This window comes from Rhopilema esculentum, chromosome 11 (assembly GCF_057945365.1).
Source record: "Rhopilema esculentum isolate cy_ngs chromosome 11, ASM5794536v1, whole genome shotgun sequence".
Classification (NCBI taxonomy): Eukaryota; Metazoa; Cnidaria; class Scyphozoa; order Rhizostomeae; family Rhizostomatidae; genus Rhopilema; species Rhopilema esculentum.
This window is the reverse complement of record NC_142825.1, coordinates 5,159,275-5,174,470: the sequence shown is the minus strand read 5'-3', so window position 1 is coordinate 5,174,470 and position 15,196 is coordinate 5,159,275. Positions and strand designations below refer to the sequence as shown.

Genomic DNA, 15,196 nt, shown 5'->3' with positions numbered 1-15,196 from the left:
GTTTTGGTAATTTTTACTCAGTTTTGCAAGATCTTTCTGATAAAATAATCAGATTTGAAGGTCAAAATTTTGCTGACCGTGCATTTTTCACGTTTTCTGAAACATTACTTACACTCATTTGCTGGAATGTACCCAAGGCTTAAAATTATCAGTGGCCTTTACTTTCATGATTTAACCTTTAAAAATTTCGGTTAGGCAGTTTGCTAGACGGTCATGCAAAATTCCTTGTGTATTTTGTAGGGTTATAAACGGACTTGTCGTCACATTTAGCTTAGCCGTGCTCGTCCAAAAAACCCTTAAATTAATCCCCGAGCCAGGTTGTTTCAGAACCAATGCCAAATTACAGTGGCTTAAACGATTCTGTGCTCATATGGCTATATGTCAGGACAATTTTTGACCCTGAAATTTTCATCCTTCCAAGTGTACAGCAGATAGTTTTGTTTTTATACTTTCAGGTAGGTTTTTATAGTGTCAGTAGCTCATAGGTTGTAACTAGTGTTTTATGGGGCCCTTTCGGGTTCTTTGGCGAAAACCCTAAACTACGGCTACTACCAATGTCCGGTTATTGCAAAGTGCGAACTCGAGATATTTTGTTTACCTCAAGTTTGATGTGCATAATAAGTACTGAAGGCTAACCCATTCCATTAGCGATGGTAAAAGAAGGATGTATATAATATGAACCTTGTGCTTTTGATGCATGATTTTCTGATAAAAGCCTTCTGATAAAACAATTACATTTCGTCAGTCTATGGTCGAGGATGTAGGGAGGAACACAAGACTAAAGTACCAATGGTGCATAACCCAAGGGTGGCCAAGGAGCCCCCTTCATAATGCTAAGAAGTAAGCCTTCCCTTACTTTGCAATTATTTTGTGAGAATTTTTGAGAGTGCCCCATTGTTCCTTTGTTAATTAAGCACTGAACCCCCGCGAAACACAATTTGGCACAGACACCTTGAGCTACATTGGAATTATGCACGTTTCCTGAAAAGTTAGGCGAAAAAACAGAATTGGTGAAAAAGTTAAGTGCCTTGAAAGTAAAACCAAGTCAATTCACTTCCGTGTTTATGATCGAGTATAGGTGCAATAGCGAAAATGCACACCTTTCGCTTTTTTGGGAATCACGAAGCCATCCACCTACCAAAAGCTGCAGAATAGAAATCACGCAGGAAAACATAGGACTTATCAAAAAACTTTACTCAACAGCTGCTTTGTTGTCTTGGAAGACAATATTTACCAGATTACTAAGAAAAATACAAACTTCTACATGCTTGCATCAAAATTTCTTTCATCTACACCCTTATGGGTGATCTGAAACAGATACGCTATGAACCTACCTTTGTCTAGGCTACTACGAAAAACAGCATATTGTTACTTTGAAAATATAGATAAAAGTACTCAAAACCCTTCCTTCGAAGTCAGCAGAGCCGCTCTGCAGAGTCGTAACACTCTCAGGATACCAAGACATCATCGCAAGACGCCTAAATATTCAAGACTACATCTTTCTCTGATGCTGTAGCCACAGGCAAGTTTTTACCTCTGAATGTAATCAAGGCTGGGTTTTTAATCAATGTGTACGCAAGGAACCATCTATTTCTTGCCAAGTGATATCTTTCCAACGAAGCTGTTGTTCTGCCAGTCACGTTTTCGACAACATTAGCTAAATGAAAAAAATGTATTGAGTTGTTTCTGGCATACTACCTACTGTACTGCACAGTAGTGCTGCAAACGTCTTACGACTCACTTGGATGATCTGATCTGAGACACTGTTACATATCTCGAGACAGGGCGACTTCCTGTCAAGGTGCTTATCAAGGGTGTAGTGTCCAGGTATCGAATATATTCTGCCAATATTCACTTATTTAGAATAACTAGAGTAACCATTCTAAATAAATGAATATTCAGCGAAAAATAAAAAAGGCATGTGACATTGTAATAACTTAACTTGTTTTGAGTTTGATTGATTCTGCCTACTTTTGCCTCTCATTCTATCATACTTATTTAAAATGTCACATATGCAAAAATAACATAATAAGAAACATAATAAAGTTTTGTTTAATGAAAAAAATTGGGTGTGGTTTCAGTTTCCAGCAATTTGAAGAACGTGGTATGCCACATTTTTGCCAAATGTGTACACATGGACCCCCTTTCTTTCCATTTAGCAAAATCAGTGGTCTTGGAAAAAAGGCTTAGAGTAGGCACTGAATTATTCCTTCAACACATTCCCACAAATCTGATATGCAGTATTTCGTTTTTTTAGAAAACACTCTACTAGAAAGAATTACATAAAGTCCTATGGACCGTACTGTAAGTGACAGGAATTTCATGCTCTTCGCTTACAGAAATAACAATGTTTTTAAATACAAAATACACTCTTCTGTAATTACATATAGACATATAAAAAACTCTTTCTTTTGAAAAGGGTCAGGAAATATACAATGCTACAAAATGCATTTTTGTATCTTTAGTTCCTGTAGTTCCTGAAAATTTCTAATGTGTTTAATTATTTCTTAAATTACAGAACTCTGTAGTTTTTCAATAAAGGGTAATAAAACTGAATTTAATCACAACTAAGTGAAATTGAAAAAATTACAAAGCCTAACATAAATTTGAGATAGTTAATAACTCTTACCATCTTGTATTTTACCAAATTCGCTGCACTGTGTACACAGATTCAGAAGTTTTACAAAGACCACCAACACAGGATTGCCAAATGTATGTTCCACGTGTAGATATGACAGATAAGAAACGTAACCTAAACAAGAAAATTTACATCACTGGATGCAGAGAACCACAACATTATAAGAAAAGCAACTAAGTTCAGCAGCTTCATACTTCGGTGCAAGTGCCCCCCCCCCCCCGCGGTCCCTGGCTTGCCAACCGAGCTACTAAAAATGTCACGCAAAACTGTTGTTTAAGGGCATTGAAATAATTGACAGTTAGTAGTTTCAGACAGACCAATATTGAAATGAGAGCAACATTAAGAACACCCGAGCCTCAAATCATCCAAAAAAAAGTACACCGAATCCAAAACAATCTGGCTCTTAAAAAAAGAGAGAGTATGGAGCCGCTAAAATTCATATTCTAATTTCACTTTTAAATACCTCGTTTTTATAATTGAACGTTTTAAAAAGAAAGAAGGCTATTCGAAGTTATCATACACAAAAAGTGTGAAGAAATTGTAAACAGTTTTTTGGCGGTACAGAACTTGAAAATGGCTTTGAAAAAAGCAAACATTTTATAAAATATTGGCTAAAAGTTTTTCATATGACATATGTTATAAAATGTTTCAATTTTTCAAAGCCATTTTAAAGTAGTTGTAGTTTACCTCGGTCAAAGCGCTCAAAGGAACGTGGAATCAAGCTTTTCTGTGTTCTCTCCAGAAATAACAAACCCAGCAGGAGACCGCTTACGAGGCGAAGAATATACGATACTCCACCAAGAAGTGAATTGAAAAAGAAGAAAAAGTAGGACAGGTGGTTGAAACCTCGCCTGAAAAGAATTCATTTTATTTAGCACACAGATACAATTAATGAAAAGCAAAAAATACCTTAAAGTAAATTAAAAGGAGATGTGGTTGCATGTGTAATATGTCTTTTGTTACCAAATGCAAAAATGTAATATCTTGAAGGCGTAGAGATTTAATTGAAAGAGAAAAACGTTTCGATTTGGTATTGGGTTGTTATGCATAGTAGAATACGCCATGTGTTGTGTATCAGTTTTGAATTTAGTATCGCAACATATTCAAGATAGAATTGAATCTTTCAATTCGTTTAAATCCAGGGGACAGTAACGCCCTAATATGAATCCCATACACATTTTCAGGGAAGCCCGAACTCAATGAAGACAAGGGAACAAAAAACTCGAACTATCAATCAGAAAAGTGACGTGACATTTTGGCTGAAAATTACCTCCGGATGATTGCCACAAGCCCATCCTTCTTTTGAATGAAGACATATTTAACAAGCAGTCTTTGGGCAAGCCAGACACCAGACATACTGAGAAAATATGGCCTGAAAAGTAACTGGATAGGTCGACATTTTGAATTGGATTTCATAATGAGGATGGATAAAAACTAGCTATTAGGCAGTAGAAATTAGGCACTAGCCAAAGGAATGACAGTTTTGAAAATTTAGGACATACATGCATGCTTCGATAAATCGACTTGGTATCAATTAATTCAAATAACATTCGTTACAAGTAGATAATTTTCTAGTTCTTGGAAGAACTATATAAACATAACTGGAATTCACATTGTAAGCAAGGCATTCGGTAGCGACAGTAAATAGGATGACAACATAGGTATTAATAAAAAACAAGTAAATGCTAAAACATCATGTAAATACTGCAACAAAATGTGGAATGATCATAGAGAAATTAAAAAACACTAAGAAGACAAACAAACGTAGCCTGTGCCCCAGTCCACAAAATCTGCTACATTTATGGACTGTGCAATATTGATAGATATCCGGATCTTGGGGTTAATTTATGCAACCCTTCAAAATTTTGCAATTAGCTGAAATTGTCAACGGTTCCGACCTTGTAAAACTTTCAACTCTCCGCGCATCATCTTATCTACGTCCTGCGTGGTTTCAGTGAATATTTCTTCAAAGATTTTTCATGCAAAACTTCAAAGGTGTCATTGCATAAATTATTTCCATAAACAAGACTAAACTAAACTAAACTAGACAAAAACCTAGACCCAGCCCTCTCTCTGGACAGAATATTTATCAATATTGCACAGTCCATAAATGTGGCAGCACTTGCGGACTGGGGCGCAGGCTAAACAAACGTAGAAATATAAGATTTTTCTAATTAAAAAAGAAAAGATTTGCTATAGCATCATATAGCAAATATGTCGCGTTACTGTTCAGTACATTACTGTACGAAAATATTAGAAAGCAAAACAAAGCCGCTCATGCATACCAATAACTCTTTATAAAACTGAGGAGTAGAGAACCTCCATATGTTTGGCAAACAATGAAAATAAAATAAAGCATGACTGCAACAAACATGTTATCTGCAATAGAAAAGAAAAATGTTAAGCTTTCCTCCTTTTGCTTTAATATACTTGCATAGTAACAGCAAAAAATATATAAGAACGTTTTCCCATTTTTACTTTGTCAAGAGGCAATCAAGCAAAAATGAGACAGAAGGATACGGCACAAAATAAGCCACTGTCAAAGTTCTGAAATGCAATGCTTCGAAGTGACGGTGGGAGGGGAGTTTGAAAAGTGAGTCTTAAAGTAGATATTGAAAGAGTTCACTTTCAGTTCTCAGTTTTCAGTTACATTTTTTTGTCAATCAATCCTAATAAAATTCTACAAGATAACATTACAACTAAATACTTACAATATACCATACCACACAAAAAATTAAACAAACAACAGTTGAGGTCACTTCAATATTGTCTACATTGGAGACCAGAGCGGGTTAGGTTTGTCTTTGGAATTTGATGGTTCAAACCTTCAGATGGACGGTAGGCATTGTGCATGAGCTCTTTGGACAGACTAGAATCTCACTTTTTCAAGTTATTTTGGCACCATTCAAAGAGTATACCTGTTTTTTAATGACAACCTGTACCCAAGTCCACAATTACGTCGCGCATTATTTACTTGATGAGGTATTTAAACTGCACAAAACACTTACTAATTGCAGAATACGCAATCTGAAATCCTGAAAACTTCAAGCTTCCAATCTAAAATCAATTCAAAGATGTTTGGTTATGCATTCAAAACAGTTATTGATTTTGAAAAACAGGCTAATGAGTATCCTATAAGAAAATGAATATCGCAAGAACAGCCTGGAAAGGCAAACTAATTTATTGATATTAAATAATGTATTCTATTATATTTCACTTTTCTATTGTAAGCTTTGTATCAAGCAACTCAATAAAAAATATTTCCCTTTTTGCTGGAAGTAGTTTTAGCAGTTTTAGTTCAACGGCGACTCAACGAGAAACCAAAGAGGTCACACGCCCACATCCCACCATTTCGGCTGGAACGAGTTCGTAAATCGTCCCAATTTGATGAGGAAATGTATCGGAACTAAACACAGAATAGGTATCTAAAGATTAGCAAGTTAAGAACCATTGATGCATGCCTTGATGCATAAGGGGTTTTTAGTACTATGGATTCCCCAAAAATATAAATAGCAAGCTGTTTGTAGCTTTAGACGGTAAGTGTTCAAAATAACAAACAACTGCCTGACAAAGTGTCAAAATTAGTTCTTAGACAGGACCTTGAAATGGAAATGACAAAAGAAAGAAGATGATGAAGATGATAATAATTTCATAAAGCCATGGTTTGACAATGACAAATTTTGACAAAAAAAATGAATTTTTACAGAACAGTGTTTTAAATTAACTAAGTTGAAAGCTAGTTCGTTTCTGTAAAACTGCTTCTTACATTGACTTTTAACAAGTTTTTGTTTTGAGCAATCACTAAAAAGATACTGGAAATTGATTCAGGCTCAGCAATTTCTGATATTGTGGCACACGTACACAACTTTTAAAAAGTCAGCCTGCAGTTTTTTATTAATGAGTTTCCTATAAACGGGGTGTAATGTACTTTTAAATAGGTTATACCTGGGGCTGAGAAATGTAATATAAGTTTTGATAAGCCTTGTAGAATTAAATACATAAAACACTTCGACATGATCTTTGAATTTGTATAAAACGTATAATACACAATAAATAAAAAAGAATTGTCTGATATGATGAAAACAAAATATTAATACAAACCGTAGCACGTGTTGGACAGGAATCGAATGTCTTTAAAGAGGGTGGTAGCCATTCTCTGTCACCCAAACGAAGCCTCATCAAATGATTTCTATAGAAAAGTTGCATCAAAGCATCAATCAGGTTGTATCGTTAAAAAGTCCGGTTGAATAGCTTTAAAATTACTTCTCATAGACGTACATTTAATAGTATACAAGCAGGTTGGTGAGTTCAAATACATTGGAGTAGTAGCTAAGTGAGATGAAACTGAGAACCAATAATATCTTCTTTTTACAAAGTAAGAATGATGAGACAAAGATCGAGAAAAAGAATACCAAGGTGATTTGAAATGATCCCAGTATTCAAATGAAAATATTAATACAAGCTACATTGAGAGGTCTTTGACAAAATACGCAAGCATGCATATCTCGGTCAACAAATATCAGCCAAAATGAATTCAATAGATATACTCAAAGAAGAATAACAGTTGATTTGCAGAGATCTATAAAATACGAAACACTTTTGAAGCAAAAGTCAGTACTGCTATGTCTTAAGCTCAAAGACATTGAAAATATGACTCGGCCAGGCGTACGGTAGAACCCGGGCTGGGTGCGGTGTCATGAATGAGAACAGAAGAGAGATATACATTCAACGGACGCTGAAAAAGAATCAGGTAAAATAAGACGATGAAGAAGAATCTCGATTGCTGGTTTAGAATCTAAAGCAGGAATGTCATGAAAAAGACAGGGGAGCCATGGATGGGGGATCGGGGGCATAGCCCCTTTGTTAAAATACAGAAAAACTCCGGCAATGTTCACCCCCACCCCTTTCTTAACAAGGATGCACAAGTTTGTTTGGAATAATTTTATTTTGGAAACCCTTTATAATCGTTGAATGAGCAATTTCCAATCAGTCTTTTTGAGTCGGTGTATAGTCTGAATGATTTCATAGAAAACAGAGAATCTTAAACACGTGTGGAAGTATATTTGTTTTGATGCTAATCATTGATGATAATACTGGTATGATGATGATTATGATTAAGAGTGACGACTGAGACTGCAAACATTGCGAGGAGCAAGACGAAGTGGAGACAGAGTCTAGAACAAGCATCAGGGAAGGGTGATGATTTAATAGCTTAATTATGATGCATACGAAAATAACTCCAAAGTAACGACTGAAAAATGTAGATTAGATGACATTATCCACTTCAGTACCATTCGGCTGAAAAAAATGATAATCTTATTATCTACGAGACCGGTTATAGAAATACCTGTGCCATTTGAACGCATTTATTCCCACCAACAAGCTTCTTACTCCGGACACAATAATAGCACCAGCACCTGGAACTAAATACAGTAGTGTTAAGAAAAACTTCATTCATATCTCAGAATATTTCAGTTCATTTGAGAAATGACCAATTTACAATTTACAAATTACTCCCTTCTTCTACAAAAATCACTGAATAAATCGTCCACTTGTAAGCCAATGAAGCAACAGGATGAATCAATCGATTCAATTGGTAGACTTACTTGGAAAAATCATGAAAACAATAAAATCAGTCAAAAAGTTTGGAATAAGTACCAAACCTCACGCAAAGAGGGTGCAGAAGTGTAAAAATTGGATGCATTATCAAACCATTATCAAAGATCATCGTTTTTTTAATAGAAGTACTTTACCACAACTTTGTAACTATTAGCATCGATAATGTCTCTTCATCGTTACCTTGCTATCACAAGCGCAGAGTCGTGAAATACTTAAAATTGTGACTTAATCATCTAGCACTAGACTCTAAGTAATACTGTTTCTGTATTTGTAATTCTATTGGCATTGCTTTTAATTACACAGGGCCCAAGCCACCGGGGTGGGGGTGGGGGGGGAGGGGGGGGGGGCGGAGGGGCCATGCCCCTACCACTTTTTTTACGAAGCAAGTAGTTTTAAAGCTGCAGTAAAAGACCCCCTACTGCAGTAAAAGGGGAAAAAGCCTTGGCCCCCTACTTTTGCTAGCCTTGACACCCACTTCCAATTTCGTGGTGTAGGCCCTGTTACAAATGAAAAAAAAATAATTGGTTCTTTTCTAGCCTCGATATTGTTGCTTTGGGAAACCTCGAAAAAATTTTTAGTCAAATTAGCATCAAAATCACCTGAATCAAATATTCGAATGCCAACCAACCCAAGGAAGATTTCTCTTCTTGTTTAAAGTGCCTGTGACATGATTTTTTATGCTCTCAATTGAAGCGTTGCACTGCTCTTATCTTATATCTGATCTTTTTTTTAAATAAAAGCGTTTTGATATTGAAATTAAGCAAAATAGTGCGGCTAGCCAAGCTCACGAAACGTAAAAACTAACCTCAGAAATGAAAATAACAGGCCTTTTTACATAAGAATAGATATATAAACCCAAAAGTACGAAAATTATGTCACAGGCGCTTTAAAATATGTGAACCCTTTAAAAGTGCTATCAAGGCAATTTTGAATGCAATATCTAGGTCATGCAGTATCCAGTACAGTATTGGTATTTCTCCAGATGCAGCATATTTACGTTTTACCAAACAAGGCAGGAATACTTGAAAATTTGTAGAATCAAACTCACCAATTTTGATGCTTGGAAATTTGATGCTAACGGCTAAATACACCATCACCTTGCAAGAAAAGATTTGAACTACGAATTTTATACATGTATTTAACAAAACTAACTGGTTCAGTTCATGAAAGTTAATCTTTAACAAAAAATCTGTTGGATGTCGATTGGAGAAATCACTTAAGCTATTGTTACACGGTGCATTTTTTCTGGCAACCTCTCTCTACCCAAAGGTAACCAAATGGGTTGAATGATTAAGCTGTAAATTGTGAGTCTAAGACAAAAAAAGAGGCATGCACAAAGCCGACACACAGCCCAACTTAACAAGAAAGTGGCTACAGGGATAATTCCTTTCCCCTGTTCTTCATTCTTAGAGTCTCTTAGGCCCTGGCACCCAGGGTACTACAGGGTAGCAACTAGAGCAATACCTAGTGGGGGTTGGAAGGAGGTTGGAGCGGGGGTTGGAGGGAGGTTGGAGGGGTGTTTGGAGGGAGGTCGGAGGGGTGTTTGGAGGGAGGTTGGAGGGGTGTTTGGAGGGAGGTTGGAGGGGTGTTTGGAGGGAGGTTGGAGGGGTGTTTGGAGGGAGGTTGGAGGGGTGTTTGGAGGGAGGTTGGAGGGGGTTTTGGGGCTGCTGGTTACTTACGTTCGGAGCGAAGTAGTGTCTTACACTGAAGAATAATATGATTTTCAAAAAGAAACTTCATTACCATACGGCTAATAAGAGGGCAAGAGACCTAAAAAATTTGAAATCTACATTTTCCTTCTTGTCCTCTTCATGTACAGCTCTTATCATTTTCATTACTATCACATTATTCACTTGCTAGCAAAAATAGATTGGATAGCTAAAAGTAATATATACAAATATACAATAAGCTAACATAATAAAACTGACGACGATATAAACTATGGCATTCAATGGGATTCTAAATCTGACTTTTCACCATAATTGTGGCCTTTTCACACATACAGCCATATGAAATTGTTTTTACTTTAAATTGAAAAAAGTTTCTTATCATTGCTGAGACAATAGTGGCCCTTTTGGAAGGGTATTACTTATAGCATGAATATAGGGCTTAGATCATTTTTGCTTTAATAATTTCAGAGTCGAATTAACCTTCAATCACCTAATTCTTACTAGGATTCAATGTTTATGGATTTTATTCAAGACCAACAATTTTTGATATGAGAAAATAATCAAATTTCTGAATTAATGTCTTCCAGTACACCATGCCACAATGTGCCCATAATTGCCGAACATGGAAAAAGGCTTGGAGAGCTTTTGGAATCGTAATTTAATTCTCTACATGATGAAAAATGTTTCTCTAAAAACAATTTTTGGGGTGTCTGGGCTAAATTTCTTTATTTGGGCATATTCACCAAAATCATTGTTTCCACCATAAAGAAAAACCTTGCGAAATCTGAAATTCTCAGGATTTATACTTACCTAGGGTGTTTGAATTGTTTTTGGAATGAACTTTTTGTCTTTATGCTTCAAAAATTGTTTTAATGTTGTTTATGCATGTAAATTTATGATAACAATGTGTATGCTATGTGTTCTAGATGAAAAGAAGAGCCATTACTGTTTGAAAATCATAAATTTTCCTGTATTTTCCAAAAAACGTCCCTCAAAATAAAAAAGATGTCATTTCGTATCTATTGTTCAACTTCAAACAGACACAAAATGCTTCAAAATTGAGCTTTGAACCTAAAATTCTTTTTGCTCATTTGGTAAGGGTCTGAATTTTGAACAAATGATAGCTTTAAACCCATCTGATGATATTGAAAAATTACTTTCTTCCACCCCTCGGCACACTGTGTATTCCCCCCTATAACACGCCCTTGAAATTTCATGGCTCTACAGCCCCCCCCCCCTTATAAATTTGAGAATGAAGTAGCTTAGAAAAACTTGCCTGGTATACCGCGATGAATGATACAGTCATTGTGCAGACAAACCTTGTTGAGAATTTGAATTCTACATAAAAAATAATGAGATTATAGGTCGTATCACTTCATGACAAATTGTTCTAGCTAGCTTGTCGATTATGTAAGTATTTTTTTCGCCAATTGAAACATCTCTATCGCTTTCCACGTTTGCATTAAAAGACAAAGAAAAGCAGTTTTGTAGCATGTCTAACTTTTGATTGACCCCAACCCTTTCCATTCTGAAAACGTATTCTTGATAAACTTCCAATCAACTCGAAGATGATGCATTCGCCAAAAAGGGTGTCCTTTCCAAAACTTACTCTAAGATTGTTATGTTCTTCATTGATTTTATAAATGAATGAGGTTTAACCCTACCTGGCTGCGGTGGATATATTCTGTATCGAATAAAATCAACTATTCTCTGAAGAGCGTGTGGTGCCGGTAAAAGTTCTTTCCTGGTAATGAAGAATATTCAAAGAGTATTCAACATGGTTAATAGCAAAAACAAGTATAAATTTAAAATCCCTTTAGTGCCTTTAGTCCCAAATACATCTTTCTCCTCTCCACCCAACAGAACCATTCAGAAAATTCATATCAATCATTATTAGCCACCGTATTCATAATCATATTTCCTCTTTATATATTTATCATTTCCTTCCCGTATCAACAGTGGGGCATTGCCAGGTTGGAAAATTTGGGTCCAAAGGTGAGTCCAACAGCAGGAAGTCCAGGGTATTGCAGACCACGCACTGAAGAATGCTGGAAAACGACCCTTTTTGTAAGAACACTGGAATAAGCCATCTGTGCGTGGTTGATGGTTGGTTATTCAAACACAATAACAGTCATATGTAGCTTTTTGTTGCTGACTTTTTCATGCTGGCTATTCTCTTTACAATTCCTGTTTGTCCAAAGCCGTTAGCAAATGTGCATGAATAACAAATCGTTTTCAGAGGCTTCAAGCTAAGTTCATTCTTCTAGGACCAAAATCTGCGAACCTCTTTATGAGCATTTGGTTTCTTGCTTCTTAAAAATGTCAGTCTATACATGCATTAGCAGTTTGTGAATAATATCGGCTCGTTTTTAAAGCAATATTGTCATTTCGAATTTTGTGTTACACCTGGGAAACTCATATACCCCTGGGCCTATTGATATTTACAGAATAGTCAAAGGTTGTGGGATGGTTGTGGAATAGTTTAAAGATAGATTGAGGATACAGTCTTGTCCCGCTATCTCGAACTCGTACGGGAAATGAAAATTTCTTCGACATAGCGGGACTTCGAGGTATCCGGACTCGGGATTTTTTCGATCAAAAAGGGGTCATCTGTGTTTAAAAGTAGATATGGACCAAGGAAAGAGCTCATTTATCTCACTTATTTCATTTATCAAGATAGATTGAGAATATATTTAGAATTGGGGACGGTATACACCTTATCAAATATCCCTTATATCAAAACGAGGAACACGGAAAAAAACATTCGACATAGCGAATGTTCAAGATCCCATCCCAATTTTAATCTTTGTCTGAAATATAAAACCTCAATTTCCTGAGTTACTGATTTAACTGCAGATTCGCATTTTCTTCAGACCAACTTTCATAGCATTTGCGGGCTGTCGCACCCTTGACCTCCCCCATCTACGCTATGTGTGATGGGAATATTCTCCTTTCCAGTATTAACTTCGTTACCATGCTACTTATGACCCACTTAACTTAAGGATATATATTTCAGCACGTAGTTAGTTAGAGGACTTTTGATTTCGATGATGAAGCAGAAAACATAAACGAAATTCTTTTCTCTTCGTCACACTTCTTCGATAAAGATCCCGCTACATATGGTCTATCAATTTACATACAAAAAACGTATAGCTATAGTATAATTAGTTATAATAAATTTGTATAATAGCTCTTACTTTGTTTATTGTGATCTGGGGCTGATCAAGACTAATATGTAAATGAGAGCAACAGTCGGCAAGAATAATTTTGAAATCCTCCGAAAAAAGGATGAAATGAATTGAGAAGAAGGAAAGTCATACTTCAATAGTCTGCCATAGCAGTTTTCTGGTCAAAAAATTGCACTGCAAGAAGGGTTTAGCAGTCTTGCAGTCAAGGTCCAAATCGTAATAGAAAAATGGCGTGTTTTAAGAAACAGCAAGGAGTTACCCCTACCCCTACTAAAACCTTCTTGAGCATCATTTGCAAAAAAATTCAAGTTTTAATACCCATGATATGGTAGTGAGATGGTTATTGCAGCTTTGTCTACAACCATAATCATCGAGGTTATCTTTCAGTCGGGTTCACTTGATTAATACTCAAATACTGTAAAAGCTCTATTAAGCCCCTTTCTCTATTAAGCCCCTCTCTCTATTAAGCCCCTCTCTCTATTAAGCCCCTCTCTCTATTAGGCCCCTCTCTTTATTAGACCCCTCTCTCTATTAAGCCCCTCTCTCTATTAAGCCCCTCTCTCTATTAAGCCCCTCTCTCTATTAAGACCCTCTCTCTATTAGGCCCCTCTCTTTATTAGACCCCTCTCTTTATTAAGCCCCTCTCTCTATTAGGCCCCTCTCTTTATTAGACCCCTCTCTTTATTAAGCCCCTCTCTCTAATAGGCCCCTCTCCTTATTAAGCCCCCTTACCAAGCAAAAATTCAAAATAAGCCAATCTTGCTATTACTCTAAGGTCCTTAATAGAAGGGGGGTCTTGATAGTTGGGGGAGGTCAGAAATTTTTCAAAAAATAAATAAGTGGGGGTTCTAATAAGTGGGGGGTCAGAAATGTGAAAAATCTGAAAAATAACGTGATGATTCTTTTTTGGGGTCAAAGGAGATTTTCTTCTGAATACAATTGATAGCAAAATGACAATTATCACCATGTAATAATGTATTGTTGTATTACTAAAATGAGCAGGCTAATTATCATTGTGTACATCAGTCAGGCCTATGTGAACTTTTTTAGGATGTCACTACTTTTCTATGTTTAAACTTTTGTACAATGCAACCTCTTCATTTAAGAGAAACTTTACAGAAATTTCAAAACCTGCAAGATCAAAGGACAAATGAAATAAATGAATTATAAATGACTGCATATAAAAATTAATAAACGGGGGGGGGGTCCAAATAAGCTCCAGGTGGGTCAGAAAAAAATCAAAAAATTAATAAGCGTCCCCCCTTCTATTAAGGACCTTAGAGTAAGCCCCCCTTAAACCCTGATGTCAAACAAAGAAAACATGCGAATTGGATGGGTCTCTTGACGGGTGTTATGATGACCATATGCAGCCCATGAGAAGATTTTCTTGTGCAACAAGAGGATAGTGACGTCATTGTTCGGGAGACGAAATCCTCAGTCTTTTGTTTCGAAACAATACCGTCTTAAACAAATCAATGTTGCAGGGTCATTGCACATGCGCATCAAAAAGAGTATTTACACAACGGCTCTGCCTGTGACCACACAACCCTAGAACTACCTGACAGGGCTTCGTGTGATAATGCGCATGTGCAATGACCCTGAAACGTTGGATAGTGCATGTCTGCAAGATGGGCATGATTCATCTCCCGAACAATGTTAATTCTTTCGAAGAAATTCCAGATCATTGAGGCATTTTCATAATAAATTTGAGTAATAAATAACCCCCTCTCTAATAAGCTCCCTCTCTTTAAGCCCCCCTCTTGGACTGAAAAAATAAATAAGCCCCCACCTAGGGCTTAAAAGTGCGTTCACGGGAAATATAGACAGTGTCTTTTCCGGGCAACTTGTCCATATATTTCACAAATTTCTAGGGGATTAGTTTCTCTATGACGCTGCCTTGTTGATTAAATTAATTATTGAGTTCATAAACACTCACACAGCAACACGTTTCTTCTTCAGCAAACGTGAAACGTATTGGATCGCATATCTGTCGGTGTCAGAACCTTCATTGTAAAAGCGCTGAAAAACAAAAACAAATCTCTTTGCTTGTTATTCCCTCGATAGAAGGGCAGAGAGATTTT

General features: G+C 36.4%; 1 protein-coding gene across 2 annotated transcripts in view; it reads right to left on the bottom strand.

Annotated features, from left to right (window-relative positions):
* Positions 1-1,179: 1,179 nt before the first annotated feature.
* Positions 1,180-15,196, bottom strand: part of LOC135693851 (stimulated by retinoic acid gene 6 protein-like) — a 40,800-nt gene continuing 26,783 nt past the window's right edge. For both annotated transcript variants that reach the window (XM_089111343.1, XM_065212435.2), the window contains exons 8-19: positions 15,052-15,134; positions 11,592-11,671; positions 11,204-11,265; positions 9,306-9,354; positions 7,986-8,061; positions 6,740-6,827; positions 5,647-5,695; positions 4,924-5,017; positions 3,909-4,010; positions 3,326-3,489; positions 2,630-2,752; positions 1,180-1,657 (exon numbers count right to left, since the gene is read on the bottom strand). In XM_089111343.1, the coding sequence (XP_088967469.1) occupies positions 1,479-1,657; positions 2,630-2,752; positions 3,326-3,489; positions 3,909-4,010; positions 4,924-5,017; positions 5,647-5,695; positions 6,740-6,827; positions 7,986-8,061; positions 9,306-9,354; positions 11,204-11,265; positions 11,592-11,671; positions 15,052-15,134 (1,149 nt within the window). In that variant the 3' untranslated portion in view covers positions 1,180-1,478. The remainder of the gene's footprint in view (positions 1,658-2,629; positions 2,753-3,325; positions 3,490-3,908; positions 4,011-4,923; positions 5,018-5,646; positions 5,696-6,739; positions 6,828-7,985; positions 8,062-9,305; positions 9,355-11,203; positions 11,266-11,591; positions 11,672-15,051; positions 15,135-15,196) is intronic.